The following is an 18,177-nucleotide window of genomic DNA, read 5'->3' as shown; positions in this document are numbered from 1 at the left end:
CATGTACCTCCGCGCGCGCGCGCGCCCCACACACACACACACACACACACACACACACCGCCGCTTTACCAGACACGCGCTGCGTTTCAGCCTTTCACCGCTTAAACCACCGAGATAATGTTCAACATAAGCACTTACGATTCAACCCGGAACGGTCCCCCTTCTCCCGGTTCGTCCTGGATGAGGTCTGGGTCTCGGTAGTCTACCGCACCTCTGTCACATCCCAACCGGAGAGCAGCGGCAGCCTGTCGACTAGCAACCGCTGCTGCGGCACGGAGCGGCAGGTCGCTGGGCAGAGTGGATCAGTCGCTGCGGGAGAGAGGCGGCGGGCGGCGGACCGCGCGGATCCTCTCTGATCTGTGATTGGCTGTGCTCCTGCGCAGCCTGCTCGGTGCATCCAATCTGATTGGACGGCCGCAAACTCTGCCTGCAAATGTCGCGAGGTGTCGTGAAGTTTCAGAACCGAAACCGGACGATTTCAAACTTAGAAAAGTTCATTTTTCCGGATTAATTTGTTTTTAAAGTTAAACCTTTCGCTACTGTGTCACATCAGGGTTTTTATTTCTGTATTTCTGCCTCTCAGATTATATTGTGTCTTCTCTCATTTACTGAAATAAACACCCTTGTCTCATAGGCGGAGCGAGGGGGGCGGTTTGTGGGGCTCCAGCCCCGGATGTTTTCCCAAAAGCGTTTAAAATAACATTATTTATATTTACATGGATATTTTAATGCAGCTCTATTAGAACTGTACTGGGGAAATAGCCATTTATTTTATTATTTATTTTTGGCGAGCTGGGCGAGTCATGAGGGAAAAATGAGTAAGAGAGCGAGGGGACAGGACAGGACAACCTGTGGACCAGGACAGGAAGCAGGAATAGAAAGGTGTGGAAAGCTGAAGTAAAGAGAAGAAGAGAGGAGAAAAATATGTGATGAGGAACCAGGAGGAGAGGGGTGGAGAACTGGTGGTAAAGAGACGGAACAGGAAGTCTAGATTTGAAGAGTGAAGAAGAGAGTAGAAAGGGAGGAGTGAGAAAGGAAGGAAGGAAAAGAATGAAGGAGAGAAGGGAAAATGAAGGTGCAGGTGAAGAGAAAGAGGGACGGGTATGGACGTAGAGTTTGTCTCAATATTATTTATGTGAGTAAATGTGTGATCTGTAAATATAAAACACCTTCCACAAATACAAAACATACATTTGTAAACTCACAAAAAATATCTTGCAAATATAGAACGGATCTACCAAACAAATTAAACAAATAAAAATATAATAAATGAAATGAAAAGCATTGGTAAATATCTTCTTAATATTTACAACTTTCAAACAAACATTTTTGAATCATTTCTTTACCATTGAGTTTATTGTAATCATTCAGTCCATTTGCTGTTCACAGCATAATTGGTATTTTCATGTATTCTGGCAAAGACTCGGCCGGGTCTGGGCCCAGAGATCCGGCTCATGTGATGTGATATCCACATGGTTTTCGGAGTCCAACAACCCACAACCAGGCCTGAAGCATGCCACCCGTGCTGGACGGCCATTACTGTTCTGGCGGTGAGCCTGAACGCTGTTTATTAATTTCCTGCTATTTTCCTCACGCCAGCCCGTCACTTAGATGCAGGATGGAATCAGATCATATAACATGCTGTTTTATTAAGACACATTTACACAACACAAGTACTCACATTCTCATGGACACGGAGTAAACCAGCGCGAAGTCCACAAGCAGCAGCAACAATCAATAAACTGCAGCTGTAAGTCCACCAGCAGCTGTGCACAAAGTTCAAGTTACTAATAAATAATAATCACAATGTTCATAAACGTACGGTTCATTAAATAGAAAGTAATTTTGACTAAATAAAAGGCTTAAATGTCGCATGTGTTACTCCAGTGCTGAAGGACAGTTAAATCTGAATTATCTGTCCTAAAGATAGAAATCACAGAGAATCCATAGATTAACACGAGGGGCAACAGAGTGATCCGCAGTAGATCAAATAAAATACTGTCTGATTATATTACAGTACATGTCCATGTTGTTTATCCTATAATGCTATTCTTTAAAGAAATGTAATATCATTAGAGTAAATGTTCTTCTGTTGGCCTAATAATCAGTTCAGAGTCATGAACAGATTTACTGTGTCAACTAAAATGTCAACTTTCTTTACTTGAGTTACTGCACTACCCGACGTTCCCGCCCTCCGCTGCGTCACTTATGGCTGAGGAAAATTGTCCATTTGAACATGGAAGATTGTTCTTGACCCTGAGATCAGAAAGTTTGACACGATAATAATGAGCTACTTGTACTTAACTAGAGTATTTCCATTTTATGCTACTTTCTATCATACTTCACCACAATTATCTAACTCTAGTCACTTTGCAGATTCATATCAATAAATAAAAATATAATACATCAACAAATTATGATGTAATTATGATGTATTAAAGGTTAAAACAAGGTTAAAATAAGGTGATACTCATTTATTTAGTCATTTAAATCCGCTCCATCTTCATCAGCTGCAACATTAAACTGATGAACACGCTTTCAGGGAGGGGGGGTCAAAGGGTACAAGCCCCCCCCCCATTATTTCGAAAATGGTACAGTCGAAACACTTGGCCAGTGAGATGTGCAGAACTCACATTTGCCGCGAACAGAGTAGCTGAGTCACCAACAATTAGTGTCATAAAAGAAAAGATGCAGTAAAGACAGAACAAGACAATGAAAGCAGAGGAAATTAAAGGCAAAATTTTAATTAAATCTATCAATCATAAAGCCATCAATAATCAATCCATCAGCACTTTGCTTTAAGTGACTCAGGTGTTCACAGTATCCTGGTTTTGTCCTCCAGGAACCAGATCCAGATCATAAGCAGGACACCAGTGTGAATGTAAACATACTCGGTAGTGTGAATGTGTGTGGTCAGCCAGGTCCAAGTCCAGGTCCAGGTCCAGGTCCAGGTCCAGGTCCAGGTCCAGGTCCAGGTCCAGGTCCAGGTCCAGGTCCAGGTATCAGTAACACCTGAACACAGTTGGGTGTCAGTCAGAGTTGATCAGTTGTAGTGAGTCTGAGTGAGCAGCAGGTGGAGCTCTGTCTTCACAACTGTTTGTTTCCACAGTGACGACAGCTTGCAATGAATGCTGGGAAATGAAGTCTGAATGAAACTTAGCAAAGTCTCAGTTTGTTTGACTGGAAGAACTGAGCTGCTCAGATTGAAAACCCAACACACACACACACACACACACACACACACACACACACACACACACACACACACACTGGTGTTACAGGTGAAAATGAGAAGGTAAAAATAATCAAATTAATAAAAAAAATACATAAATAAAAAGCTTATGTAATATTTGACCTAGTTCTGGTCATAAACACGAAACAAACAGCTGATCAAAGGTTCAAAATGATATAAGAAACAAATCCATAAAACTTTAAACATCAATAAACTCAGACTGGAAATAAAAAACAGGATAGAAACAAGAGTTCAAATCCAAAATAAAAGTCCATGTGCACACACGTGTCAGGTCTCCTCCTCTCTGTTCAAACACAGCTGTGTCCACTGATCCTCAGCGCTGTGTTGTCCCGATGACACTGAAGGACACGCACAAACACAGCTGTGTTAACTCACCTGAGTCTGGGCCGGTTGGAGGTCGAAGGTCACAACAGAGCTGAGCTGAACTTCACCTGAAGGAATATTTCCACAAATCTGACTGGGGTGATCAAATGTACTCAGCAGGTAAACAGGTGAAAAGGTGATGTCTTCAGGTACTTGGACAGAAAACAGACAAACAGAGAATCTGACAGCAGAGGATGAAGCTGTTTCTGATTAATAAAATATTGATCAGCTCATCAATCGATCCTCAGAGTACCTGAGACCTGAGCAGAGTGTGGACCTGAGACTTGACTTGTAACTGGTCTCGGCTGACGTGTCTTCATTGACTTGTGCTCAGGACTTGACCCTCGACCCGTCTCGACCCAGGACTAAATTTAGACTTCTCATCTAACTAGATTAAGACTTAGACTATCGACCAAACCTGAGACCTGATCTGGACTCGTCTTGACTGACTTAAAACTTTACTTATGACTTGTCTTTATTGACATGGACTTAACTAACCTGAGACTTGAACTCTTGACCAAACAGAGACTTGACTTGAGACTCGACTTTGACTGACTCAAGACTTTACTTGTAACCTGTCTTTATTGAAGTGAACTAAACTCACCTGAGAACTTGACTAACCTGAGACTTGGACTTGAGAATTGGGACTTGACCATGACTCACCTCGACTGACTCAAGAATTTAATTGTGACTTGTCTTCGTTGATGAGGACTAACCTGAGACTTTAGACTCGATGGAGACTTGGTTGTTATAGAAACACAATTGTGACTCCTGTGGATAATAAACTGATATGTGGACAGAGTTCAGCTCTTTCACCTTCAGCTCAGTGTGAATGATCCCGGTGTAAACTGTCCTGAGGTCAGTTAATGATTCTCAGTAACAGGCTGTTGGCCACGTGTGGATCATCGCTCTGTGTTGAAGATCTTTGACCTTCAGACTTACCCGGACCTGTTTGATTGACAGCTGTAGGTAAACACCTCATCAGGTCAAAACAACAGGTTGTTTTAACAGGAAGAAAAACTGGACTCTGATCCCAGGTCTGTGTTTTCTTCAGAACTCAGTTGAACCTCAGTCGTCTATCTTTCATTACTGCGATGATAGAAACACAGAAGATCAGCAGCTCCACTTTCATTTCCTTTGGTCATTTCCTGTCTGTCTGTGGTGGTTTGTGTCTTTGTGGTGGTTTTGAGTCTCTTTCCTGTGGTTTTGTGTCTTTGAGGTGGTTTCTGTGCAACTGAAATATGAAGAAACACTTCAAAATAAACATTAATTGAATTCGGTTGCAGATGATCTATATGAACTTGCTGATCCAGATCAGGACCTTCATACAGGTCCCCTGACCCCTCAGGGTCCTGGTCCTGGTCCTGGTCCTGGTCCTGGTGGACCCCTTCACATCTTAATGTGAAAAGTAGCTGCAGCTGTTTGACGGTTAGTGTAAAGTAAATGTTCTCAGTTACTGTGGTAACTGGCCTCTGGGGCTGGGGGTGTGGTGAGCGAGGTCACAGTGATGTCATAACTCTGTCTATCAGTGTCCTCCTGGTGGTGGGTGTGACCTCGTCAGCTGCAGTAAACAGGAAGTTTATCAGCATGTTATCAATGTGTGTGTGTTCAGTCCATTTTAACTTGTTAATTAATTTAATGTGTCTGAAAGTAAAAACAAATGAAGCAGAAAAGAAGAAACTGAAACAGTCAGTAAGAATGTGGAGGTGTCAGTGTTACTGGCATTAGTGGTTTCACTTGTGGTTAAACTGGTTTATGTCTGGATAGGATGATCATATTTTATAATAATGTGAAGAGTCATCAACAACATATATGAAGACTAGCGTCTCTGGTCCTGGTCCTGGTTTATCCAGGATATGGTTCATGTCTCTGTATCACTCTAACATGATCCAGGTTTTACCGAGCTGCAGGTTTTTCTCAGAGCTTGACTTTTGGTTGATTTAAACACATTTATGCTCCAATATTAAGTGTATGTGCGTCACAGTGGATGTGTTGTTAGTGAGACTCTCCTCAGCCTCAGGTAGCAGCAGGTTACAGGTGTGACTCACCTGGAAAATTTCACAGAAAAAGAAACAAAAGAAAAATCTGCAGCTGGTTTTTGTTACCGTCATGTTACAATGGACGCCTGACTTCAGAGACAATAAACTTCCTGCTCCTCTTCTGGTCTGGAAACTTCAGAATAAATTCCCCTTCAGTGTAATGGAAACTTATTTATTTCCTTCACCAGAAACCAGAATCTACTTCCTGTTTGATTCCAGTATAACATCAGCTGACGAGAACCAGCTGTACAATTACTGTGTTCAGGTAAAGGCTCACCTGACAGGAAGCAGCTGATTTTCAGTCTAATGTCTTTGTCTCTTGAGTGTTAAACTGTAGCAAAGTTATGATAATCCAATTAGTTGCGTTAAGTTTATTATTGACCTTCACATGACTCCATCCTCTGGACTAAATGTAGTTTAAAAATAAAATTTTAACACTGAATCATTATCATTAATATAATATTAATTTCAACTGTTCTACTAAATAATGTTGAAATATGGTCATTAATGCTGTTGGGTGAGAATTTCAAATGTTAATTAAGAAGAAAAAACGTCTGAAGTTTTAACCGGGAGGCTTTTTCAACTGGAAAACACCAAACTCTTTATTCCTGGTTCAGACTGTGAGGTTACAATAATTTAATCATTAATCAAATGTCTTCTCTGTTTGATCCGTTTCTTCATCCGCTGCAGCACAACTTTGTCCCATCAGGTCACAGCTGAATAAACATTTAAACATTTCAAGATCAAATTGCTGAGTGCTGTGGTTTAGTGGAGTGAGACGAGGGCTCTTCTCATTATTTACCCGTTGCCGTGGTGACTCGTTACCCAGGAGCTCCACTGACGACGACTGCCTTTTCTTTTCATTCAAAGCACGAACCTCAATCAGAATGAACCGACTCTGATCAGCTGTTCTCAGGGAGAGTTCAGGGTTCAGGATTAGCGTTGTGTTAGCTTAGCATTGATCCCTCTGTAATTTACCAAATTATATGATTCTTTCCAGGAAACTTCCAAAGAGGTTTTCTGAAATAAACTGGAATTTTCAGACCTGTCAAAGTGTTGCTGCCAACACTGCGGCAGGTAGAGGGGGTGGAGTCAACAACCTGTTTCTTCCTGTGTCATTAAAGAGTAAAAAGAGCAGAGTTTCCAGCTGCTCTTACGTTACAGATTCTGATCATTGGTACTCAATATAATCAATAACTGATGAGCTCCTCCTAAAATGATGAACACACGAATGGACGCAGAGTATTTCTACTTTACTGCAGTGAAAGATCAGAGTGATGTCACAGACACCGACATGATGTCATTATGTTTTATTACTGTAGGAAATCACAGACCACAGCAGAGAACTGATGACATCACAGAAGCCACCCCCCCCCCCCCCCCCCCCCAAAAAGACCACAGCAGAGCTTCAATAAAAAGCACCAATCACTGCTGACAACAGAGTCATGACACCCGTCTGCTCACAGACTGCAGGCCGCCTCCACACAAGGCATTCTGGGAAAGGAAGTTCTTTCTCTTTGATCCTGTACATTTTCTGATTCAGGCTGTTAACGATGCCGCGTCACATAGAGAGACTAGGCATCGTCATGGAGACTAAAATCACATTTAAACTGAAGCTCAGACGGCGGCCGGCAGTCTGAGCAGACAGGAAGTGGAACTCTGAGGTTCCAGCAGGTTCACAGGAGAACGAAAGAAAAGGAATAAAAGTCTCTTAAAAACAGCTGTTAAAATAAGATCCATTAAAATAAAGGCTACTATATATATATATGTATATTTAGCTTTAATCCCACCCACCCCTGAGTTACCCCGCCCATTCTAGCATTAACCCCGCCCCTCTCCTCCTGTCAGGATCATCTGATGACAAACTCAAAACAAACCTCAGCTGTCACATAGATGTTTGTGACTTGATTAACTAATTAATAACTGATTTATAAGTAATCACTTAATAATAATAATCAGTTAAAGGGCTTTAAGCAGGACAGCAGATAATTATTTTCACTAATTATTAATCAGCTCATGATTTTCTGGATGAAGTGAACGAGGCTCAGTCCGTTACTCACATTCTTATTCTAAAAGCTTTTCCTGAGCTTTCAACCACATCAGTTCTGTTTTCCTTCCAGATGAAGACTGTGAGACGTGGTTGAAAGCTCCGACAGAGGTAAGGTTATTTAATCTCCACAGTTTGTATCTTAGTGTCCTGATCAGTCTGATCCTGATCGGAGGAGAGCAGCGGCTCGGCGTTGTGATGTCACAGGAGGAAGGCGATGGTTAGATTGTTATTGTCGTGTGCGCTGATCAGCGATCAAGTGAGAAGAAGAAACATCGTCGTCGCCGTCGTCACATCTGGAGGGAAAGCAGAGACATGAAGGATGAGAAAAACCTGTTCTCACCTGTCGAGTTTCAGCTGCTCAGACACCTGTGCGCTATGACCAGAGAGCATTATACTGAGAGCTGTGCCTGTACAGGTGTGTACAGGTGGGATCATGTGTGTCTGATACACCGCTCTGTATTTTTAACTCACCTGTACAGGAGCTTTGTGCAGCCATTTTTCTTTGTCCCCGCCCACCTTCATACAGGAGAACAGGTCACAGACTGTAGGTAACGCCAGACGCTCCTGAGAACAAAGAACAGTCAGAACGGTCTAAACTGTGGAGCCTGAAGCTCAGACCCAACAGATCCAAATCCCTCAGTGAATTTTTCCGTTGCCATGACAACTAGTCTGGTCCTGTTACCTGAGCCTGACTCCTCTTCTTCAGCAGCCACTTGTCTTCCTCCTCGGCGGGGTGGGGCTGACCTCCTGACCCCGGAGCAGGAGTCTGAGTCTTTCCTGGGAGGACCCAGAGCTCTGGATCCAGAGGGCACTGGAACAGGGAGGAGGAGGGCTTGAAGTCAGAGCTGTGGTCCTCCCTGCTGGCCTTCTCCGTCTCAGGAGCCACCCAGCCGGAGAGAGAGGAGGTGAGAGCCTTCAGAGGAGTCCTGCAGGAGGAGGAGGAGGAGGAAGAGGAGGAGGAGGAGGTCTTGGTGGGGTGGAGCCAGGCCTCCAGGATAGCTTGAACCTGAGGAGAGAAGAGTCCACAGTCACTCTACAGTCATGTGGATCTGTTCAGTCTGAATCAATCGAACTTTACAGGCAGGAAGAGCTTTTTGATGTTGAGGTTGTTTTCTACACCAGCGTGTCACATGTGGGATGGGTATCGGTAAGACTTTAACGATAATCTATCAATACCACTTATCGATTGGGTGTTTTAATAGTTCTCTTATCAGTGAGAAAAAAACAAACAAATGAAGAACAGAATTAACATTGCTTATTTTTCTCATATGTTCTCAATTAACATTAATACCGTCGTTACCTTCTGCTCCTGCTCTCTGTGGTGCAGGGTGGGTGGGGCTGTTTTCAAGGGTGTGGGGGTGTTTTTTTCGGTTGCGGGGGCGTTCTTGACCACGGGGACTCCGTTCTTGTCTCGTCCGTCCTGCTGCAGCAGCCAGACGTTCAGAGCTTCTTTCCCACAGTTCTCCTCACAGACGCACTCCGAGTAGGCGGAGCAAAGCTCGTTGGCCCTGCAGGTCTGCTGCACCGGAACCGCCTGCTGCAGCCACGCCTCCAGGGCCGTCACCGGGGCGACCGCAGGGGGCGCCGGGGTGGTGGGGCTTGAGGCGGGGCTGGTGGCAGGCGGGGTCTTCAGGCACTTGAGCTGGCCCAGGTTCTCGATCTCCAAGGCTTTGGTGGTCTGACAGCAGGAGGAGCAGTCGCCGGCCGGGGGGCTTGACCCCGCCAGCCAATCAGTGCACGCCCAGCCGTCCTCGAAGGGCTTCAACACCTGCCGCCACCGCTCGGCGTCTGAAATGGCCTCCATGGCTACAGTGGGTGGGGTGATGAGCCAGTCGTTCAGCTCCTCCTCCCCCCCTTCCTCCTCCTCCTCCTCAGGAGTGACGGTGAACTCTGATTCGTCGATTTTCTCGATGGAGAAGGAGGAGGAGGAGCTGCAGCTGCTGCTGGTCCTCTCCCTGCTGACGGGGGCCTGGTCCCGGAGCAGCCACGCCTCCAGGTCCCTGAGCTGACCCCAGGCCTGCAGGAAGTCCACCGAGGCCAGGACGGGACAGGAAGTCTGCACAGACGCACAGGAAGTAATTAAGTAATCAATTATCATTCTCTGCCTCAAACTGATTATTAGTAACTCTTTATTTCATGGGTTCAAACCTTCTGACGACGTCTCTCTCACCTTGCTCTCCTTGTGTGACATCAACCAATCCTGAGGGTTCTTGCTGGACTGGTAAATAATAGGAGCGCTGCTGGTTGGACGGGTTCCCAGCAGCCAGTCGCCCAGAGCTGCGACCTCGGTCTTCTGCAGAGACACAGATCCACAACGTCAGATCAGACTGATCCAGATCACACACAGCCACACTTTTACTTCATCTACCTGCCGGGTGGAGTTACCTGTTTCTTGGCTGCGATTGGACAAGTCTGCACCTGACCTCTCTGGTGGGCGGGGATCTGAGAAGACATACCCTCAACAAGCTGCAAACAGGAAGTAGAGAAAATACTTAGTCAGGATCACAGTCTACAGAACACCTGTGTGTGTGTGTGTGTGTGTGTGTGTGTGTGTGTGTGTGTGTGTGTGTGTGTGTGTGTGTCTTACCTGTGCAGTGATGCTGCCGAATGAGGTGATGGCCTGTCTCAGAGAGCGAGTGTCGGCTTGGAAACTCATCTCAGGTGTTTCCTCTGGTGTCAGACTCAGAGAAGACAACCTGCACACACAGGAGGAGAAAACAAACACACCCATCAGTTACACACACACACACACCTTCATCATCATCATCATCTCCTCTACACTAGCCCATTGCATCAAGTTAGAAACACCTGGTTTTCTCACCTGCACTGAACAGTCTCATGTTTAGTCTGTATCTGCGCACACTCAGTCAAACTGTCCCTTTAAGAGCAGCCGAATCAGCTGGGATAACTTCCTGTTTGCAATGCATCATGGATGTTCAGACAACCATCACTGAATTACTGTGATACTGAAGGAAACAGCTTCTTTTCTCTGGTGTCTAATTAGATTTCTGGAGCTTCATTCTGAAGGGACGTCAGAGATAATGACATCATCAGGAAGTGGAATCTGCAGCTATTTTGGTGTTATTATTAATATAATATATATATAACATTATGTTCTATGATAACCAGGTCTAGGTCTGTATCCTGCAGCTTTCACCCACACAGGGTACAACTCTTGTTTGAGTGTCTGGACGTGTCTGAACAGAGTCTCTGCAGACGACAGGCTTTAACTCCAGACTGATGAAAACAACAAGATGAACATTTACAGATGAGTGTGTGAGGACTGTAATTAAGAACAGAGAAACAGTCATTTAGTGAATCCTCCCTCATCCTTTGTGTTTGGTGTTGCTGTCTGAGGGAGGTTCATGGATTCACTGCTGTGGTTCAGTGTAGAACAGAAGGAATGTGTGTGTGTGTGTGTGTGTGTGTGTGTGTGTGTGTGTGTGTGTATTTACTTCTCCATGCAGCTGGTCAGCTGGTTGTTCAGGTCGTTACTGCTGTTGGAGTTCTGCAGCTGATGAGCGATGATGTCAAACTGACCCCGGAGCTGAAACAGAGCAGAGAGTCAGGACCAGAGACATGAAGAGGAACCAGAACTCAGGACTTCTTCTGACAGACTGAAATGTGTCCGTATCACTGAGGATCAAAGACGTATTTCAGTCATGATTTCTCCAGTTTTACAGTGTTTTATTTAGACCATGTTCTTGCTCCACTCTTTGTGTTCCTATTACCACATGTTCTAAATGTTTCATGTTCTTGTGCTGGCTCTGGTTATGATGAGCTGAAGCCAGTTTTCTCTGGGATCTCTGACTGAACTTGTCGTGTTAAGTTTCTTTGGATATCTTGAAGACATTCAAATAAAATGTGTGATAATTAATATTATTGTAATGATTATGATTGTTCAATTACCCAGTGCAGTTGGTGCAGCTGCTGCTGCAGAGTTTCAGCCTTGAGTTGTTCCAGCAGCTCGATCTGACCCAGCAGCCAAACCTCTCTGCAGCGCAGCGCCTCCTGCTGACGACTCACACAGCTCTGCAGCTCCGAACGCACCTGAGACACACAGGTGAGAGACACAGGTGAGACAGGTAATAATAAGGCTGAGCTGAGGAATTCCTAGAGAGGTTCTATAACAAAACAATGACTTGAGAAAATAATAAAGAACAAAAACAGGAACAAAAACAGACACGGGATCATCAGAGGAACTTCACTGCTGATCGTAGCTCTTCAGTTGCTGACCAAAGTCTCTTAACTGCTAACCTCCGTGTTCTACTATCACACACTCAGCAGATTAATCAGTGAGGAAAATAAGTGTTAGCTGCAGCTGCAGCCACATGACACAGTGCTGAACAATCAGCTCACACTGCGACATCACAGACAACAAGGTCTTTGTTTTTAAAAATGACAGTGTGAGGTTTCATTTACCTGTGAGCTCAACAACACCGCCCTGAACCAGATCACAGCAGAGTCCACAACACCGCCCTGAACCAGATCACAGCAGAGTCCACAACACCGCACTGAACCAGATCACAGCAGAGTCCACAACACCGCACTGAACCAGATCACAGCAGAGTCCACAACACCGCACTGAACCAGATCACAGCAGAGTCCACAACACCGCCCTGAACCAGATCACAGCAGAGTCCACAACACCGCACCGATCCAGATCACAGCAGAGTCCAGAGTCCAGTAACTGAAGCAGTTCTCAGTCCATCAGTGATATGAGCTGGTCTCTCTCTCCTCCACTCTTTTATATTCTGACTCTACCACACCCTGATGTCTCTCTCTACGCAGTCTTTAATGTGCTGACTCTACCAGCTCCACCTCCGGTCACGTTTCTTTATCACACACACACACACACACACACACACAACATGATCCGACCTGTCAATGGGTAATGGAGCCTGGATTACCATGGCAACCGCAGGTGGAGGACAGAACAATGTGAGGACTTATGTAGGTGTTTCTGTGACCACACACACACACACACACAGCGTGAGTCAGCAGTGATGAGGGGAGGCTGATGAATGTCTGACTGATGGAGGATCAGACTGAACCAGAACCAGCAGCAGCTTCAGATATTGACGTCACCCAGTTCTAACGCTGCGACCCGGTTTCAATGAGCTAGCAGATTAGCTACAGGTTTTCGGCATTAATTAGCTTCATTAACGGTAATGGTGAGGGATGTCAGCTGATCACAGACCTGAACTGAAGCTTTATTTAAAACTTTATTCGCCAATAAATGATGAAAGTTGAACTTGATGAGAGTCAGTTCAGATTTACCGACACGTGACGTGAACAGAGAGTCAGCTGGTTCAGCTCCTGAACCTGAGACCATCACCTGTGTTTACAGGCTCTTATCAGCAGCTGATTCAGCAGCACAGGAAGGTACAGAGGCAGATACAGTTTCCTATTGGCCGCTCACTCTCGTTAATTTCTCTTTTTACTGCAGCTTTTTCCATTTTCATTTTCTTCTCCAACAAGTAAAACGACATGTGACGACAGCAGCAGCTGGAGTTTAAAAACACAGCATCTCCGCACGCTTCATCCAACTCTGATCAGCAGGTTTACACATTTGATTACAGACAGTGAGACATTGATGAGGATGATGAGGATGATTAAGGTGCTCACCTCTCGGGCGTTTTCTCTCAGCTGCTGCTCGGCCTTCGTCACACCATTGATGGCATCCTCCAGCTGACCCTGGGCCTGCCGGCACTGCTTCAGCCCGCTCGCTGCTGCTGCCGCCTCCACCGACGGCATCCTGGACAGGAAACAGGAAACAGAAAGGACACAGTGTCAAAATAAAAGAGGTCAAACTGGATCTGGACTCAAACGGAGACACAGACCTACAGGAGACTCACAGACCAGATTCCTCCTGAAGGTCATGTGACATTTTTCTGCTAAATTTACCAATTACTGTTTTAGTTTGTTTTAATTTAGTAAAATTGATCCTGTGATTGGATCAGTGAAACAGCAGCATGAGGCAGAAACTCAGTGCTTCTGTAAATAAATGTGGTGTTTGAGGGGATTTTACCAAAACTTCAGCTCAACACAAAACAACCTCTGTGTCCAAATCCCCTCCGGAGTTTAGAGTTAAAAGCTTCCTCTCAGTTCTCTCGCCTGAATGCTTCATGTTGTAATTTCTGTTTTCAACACTGATGGTGAAACAAAAAGGGGGAAACACGAGGAGAAAGTTTCTACTTTCTCTTCTGTTTTCTTGGCTAACACTGCACTCTATCCTCCTCCTTCACTTCTGCTCTTCACTTTATTTTCATCAACATAAATATTATTTACAGCATCACCTGATTTGTTTCCCGTTACTGGCTCTCACGTTACTTTCTGCATTAAGAGTCTATCTTTTGTATTATGCCTCCACATATATGTATATCACAATATCTCCACCCTGAGCTACAGTGTTGAATGATGGCCGTAAAGTGTTTTTGGAGAACATTGTGATGTCACAGCGATGTTGACATTTGACCTTTTTGAATATAAAATGTCCCTTCATTGTTTTATCCTGTTAAACATAAATTGTGTCATAATTATCAAATTAATTCTTAAGTTATGGCCAAAAAACATGTTTAGTGAGGTCACAGCGACCTTCATCTTTGACCTTTGACCTCCAAATTTTAATCAGTTCACCCTTGACTCCAGGTGAATGTTTGTACCAAATTTGTAGGAATTCACCCGAAGGCGTTCCCGTGGAAACGCCTTCAGGAGAACAGGACTGACGACCTGAGAACAGACGTCACATGATGTTTTTAGGGCGATTGAAAACTGATGATGTCACTGTGAGGTCACGTGATCACAGGCTGAATCCTGCGGGACTGAAACTTCAGCGCCTGTTGTGTTCAGGTTTTTCTGTCCTCACACTGCGACTGATCCAGCTGACCACAGATCAGTCTCAGCTGACACTCACGATGTTTGTAAACACAGCTGCTTTGTGCTCTGTGACTGGTCGGAGGACGGGGTGGTCACCAGGATCCACTGGGATTAAACCAGTTAAACCACTAAACTATTTTCAGACACGGTTGGTCAACGGTCCTCACTAATATAGAAACATCTGACAACGTCCAGAGACACTGGTTCAGTACTGCACAATGTACTGTCAGACATCATGAAGTACAATAGAAACATAATGGAGTACTACACAGACACTGGAAAGTACTTACAAACACGGTGGGGTACTTCCAGAGATACATGGTGGAGTACCTCCAGGTGTGGTGGAGTACTTGGTGACAAAGTACTTCAAAGACAGTGATGTGTTTTCAGACATGATGAGGAAGTACTCCAAGTGTCTGTAAAGACACAGTGAAGTACTTCCAGATACTGTGTACTTCCAACACAGTGAGGTACTTTCTGATATCGTGGAGTACTTCCACACAACTGAAGTACTTCCAGGTACCATGGAGTACTTCTTGAAGTGAAGTACTTCCAGATACCATGGAGTACTTCCTGAAGTGAAGTACTTCCAGACACCGTTGAGTACTTCCTGAAGTGAAGTACTTCCAGATACCTTGGAGTACTTCCACAGACAGTGAAGTACTTCCAGATACCATGGAGTACTTCCAGACAAGTGAACTACTTCCAGATACCATGGAGTACTTCCAGACAAGTGAAGTAATTCCAGATACCATGGAGTACTTCCACAGACAGTGAAGTACTTCCAGGTACCATGGAATACTTCCTGACAAGTGAAGTACTTCCAGATATCGTGGAGTACTTCCACACACAGTGAAGTACTTCCAGATATCTTGGAGTACTTCCACAGACAGTGAAGTACTTCCAGATACCATGGAGTACTTCTTGAAGTGAAGTACTTCCAGATATCTTTGAGTACTTCCACAGACAGTGAAGTACTTCCAGATATCTTGGAGTACTTCCACAGACAGTGAAGTACTTCCAGATACCATGGAGTACTTCTTGAAGTGAAGTACTTCCAGACACCTTGGAGTACTTCCACAGACAGTGAAGTACTTCCAGATACCATGGAGTACTTCCTGAAGTGAAGTACTTCCAGACACCGTGGAGTACTTCCTGAAGTGAAGTACTTCCAGATACCTTGGAGTACTTCCACAGACAGTGAAGTACTTCCAGATACCATGGAGTACTTCCAGAAAAGTGAAGTACTTCCAGATACCATGGAGTACTTCCTGAAGTGAAGTACTTCCAGACACCGTGGAGTACTTCCTGAAGTGAAGTACTTCCAGATACCTTGGAGTACTTCCACAGACAGTGAAGTACTTCCAGATACCATGGAGTACTTCCAGAAAAGTGAAGTACCTCCAGATACCATGGAGTACTTCCTGAAGTGAAGTACTTCCAGATACCATGGAGTACTTCCACACACAGTGGAGTACTTTCTGATACCGTGGAGTATTTCTGGACACAATGAAGTACTTTCTGATACCGTGGAGTACTTCCACACACAGTGAAGTACTTCCAGATACCATGGAGTACTTCTTGACAAGTGAAGTACTTCCAGATACCGTGGAGTACTTCCACACACAGTGAAGTACTTCCAGATACCATGGAGTACTTCTTGACAAGTGAAGTACTTCCAGATACCGTGGAGTACTTCCACACACAGTGAAGTACTTCCAGATACCATGGAGTACTTCCAGACAACTGAAGTACTTCCAGACACTGTAGAGTACTTCTTGACAAGTGAAGTACTCCCAGATACTGTAGAGTACTTCCTGACAGAGTGAAGTACTTACAGATACCATTGGGTACTTCCAACACAGTTAAATACTTCCAGACAGAAGCAGTGAGGTACTTCTAGACTACTACTACATCTAGTACTCCACTGTGGTTGTACTGTCTAGGGAGTATGGAGCAATTACTTTCAGATGTTTTGAAGTACTTTTATATATCTCATTTCCTTCTTATTTTTCATCCAGCTGTTGTCATTAACATACATTTGTCGATCTGTTGCTATGGAAACTACACTGATATGAAACTGATCAAACACATTGAATAATGTGTCTTGGCGGTGGTTGGTCAGTGGGGAGGAGGGCTGAGGGTGCGGTGGTGTTTCAGTATCAGCTGTGAACAGAGTCGGTCGGCAGCTAAACGAGCCGCTGATAAGAACCACGCTTCACTTTCTCTGAGGGAAAACAACAGGCTGACCTTTGACCTCCACGCTGTGTTTACAACAGTGAGCAGTTTAAACTGAAGGCTTGTCAAGCAGAGAAGGAACTTGAACTTTTTCCACTGTCACACTGTGAATAACAGAAACTCAGCAGGAACATTAACGTCTAAAATTATTCATCAAGTACATTATTTTATTTGCAAAAACATCACATCTATGTCCGTACTTTCCAGCTGTGTGTCATAATTATTCATAGTAATGTCATTTATCAATTAATGTGATCTGTAAAAATGTTTGAGCCCTTTGTAAAAGTTATTTAAGAATTTCTAATTCCTTGAAGAAACAGAGCTCAATGTTTTAAGGACATGAAAACCTGCAGACGCCTCGTTAAAGCCAAAACACAAGAACAAGGACACAGACGCCTGGAAAAATGAAAATCGCTCAGAATACTTTTACAGATTAAACCTGTGACTAACGACGAGCTTTGATTCTGGTGAATCTTCAGATTATTTTCTATATTCTTCATGCAAAAGGTAAAAACACCCAAAGCAAATTCCCAGAAGTTTTTTATCTGAGTATTAACAGTGACAAAGTAACCGAGTACATTTACTCCAGTGCTGTACCCAAGTACACTTTACTTTTAGTACTTCTATTTTCTGCTACTTTATACACTTGTATTTTATCCGACAGCTGGAGTTACCAAACCTGTAATTATTTCATAAACATGAAGCAGTGTTATAGATTAAACTAATTAACAGTAAATATAGCAGTTAAAATCACCTCCACCAGCTTCAACAGTACAGTACTACTTACACAGTACTGCATCCCTAATGATAACACATGATAACATACTGTACACTGTCACAGCACAGTTTGCTGATAACACCGGATCTTTACTTGTATCAGAGTATTTTGAGCTCAGTGTTTCTACTAATACCTAAGTAAACACTAGCTCAGATAATTATAAGCTTTATTTTATTTTAAACTTCAGTTTGAAAAACGAAAATCACATTATTTTCTGTCTCACCGCAGAGTTTCCCAATAACAGCACTGCAGCAGGTTCATTTTCTATCTTATCTGCATCTTATACAATCAATAACTCCAACAACAGAGCCATGTGGAAGCTAACCCGGCAGCTAACCCGGCGAATAAAGTCGGTAAATCCTCCGGTACCGTACCTCATGTTGCTGGTAAAAAAAAAATCACCTGGCACAGACCGTGAAAACAGACGCTTGTGTCGGATCCGGTTTCTGCGGCGGACACCGATATATAACCGGTCTTTGTTTGGTTTTCTTCAGTCGCGGTCAGAGTTCAGAGGAATGAGGAAACCATGCTCCGCCTGTCCGCCATCACTGCCTGTCGGCCCGCACGTACTCTCACC

At 44.2% G+C, this 18,177-nt stretch overlaps 1 protein-coding gene and 1 long non-coding RNA gene across 6 annotated transcripts in view; both read right to left on the bottom strand.

Annotated features, from left to right (window-relative positions):
- Window positions 1-1,629: 1,629 nt before the first annotated feature.
- Window positions 1,630-5,686, bottom strand: LOC147819344 (uncharacterized). The gene is made up of 2 exons (XR_015437027.1): window positions 3,518-5,686; window positions 1,630-3,194 (listed from the first exon to the last, which is right to left on the bottom strand). It is a non-coding gene; the product is annotated as an uncharacterized LOC147819344 (long non-coding RNA).
- Window positions 5,687-7,832: 2,146 nt separating this feature from the next.
- Window positions 7,833-18,177, bottom strand: part of ncoa4 (nuclear receptor coactivator 4) — an 11,520-nt gene continuing 1,175 nt past the window's right edge. The window contains exons 1-11 of one of the 5 annotated variants that reach the window (XM_023402627.2): window positions 17,975-18,154; window positions 13,334-13,463; window positions 11,615-11,755; window positions 11,161-11,252; window positions 10,293-10,401; window positions 10,091-10,171; window positions 9,876-9,998; window positions 9,006-9,761; window positions 8,388-8,711; window positions 8,177-8,269; window positions 7,833-7,998 (exon numbers count right to left, since the gene is read on the bottom strand). In XM_023402627.2, coding sequence (XP_023258395.1) covers window positions 7,993-7,998; window positions 8,177-8,269; window positions 8,388-8,711; window positions 9,006-9,761; window positions 9,876-9,998; window positions 10,091-10,171; window positions 10,293-10,401; window positions 11,161-11,252; window positions 11,615-11,755; window positions 13,334-13,463; window positions 17,975-17,979 — 1,860 coding nt within the window. In that variant the 5' untranslated portion in view covers window positions 17,980-18,154 and the 3' untranslated portion in view covers window positions 7,833-7,992. Of the gene's footprint in view, window positions 7,999-8,176; window positions 8,270-8,387; window positions 8,712-9,005; window positions 9,762-9,875; window positions 9,999-10,090; window positions 10,172-10,292; window positions 10,402-11,160; window positions 11,253-11,614; window positions 11,756-12,127; window positions 12,272-13,333; window positions 13,464-17,823; window positions 17,877-17,974; window positions 18,155-18,177 lie in introns of those variants that run through there. The other 4 variants (XM_087173000.1, XM_087172999.1, XM_023402626.2 and 1 more) reach the window with 4 other exon arrangements.

Source organism: Seriola lalandi, unplaced genomic scaffold (genome assembly GCF_002814215.2).
Source record: "Seriola lalandi dorsalis isolate HSWRI2012SDOR001 ecotype SW California unplaced genomic scaffold, Sedor1 jcf7180002053970, whole genome shotgun sequence".
Taxonomy (NCBI): Eukaryota; Metazoa; Chordata; class Actinopteri; order Carangiformes; family Carangidae; genus Seriola; species Seriola lalandi.
This window is presented reverse-complemented; position numbering and strand designations above follow the sequence as displayed.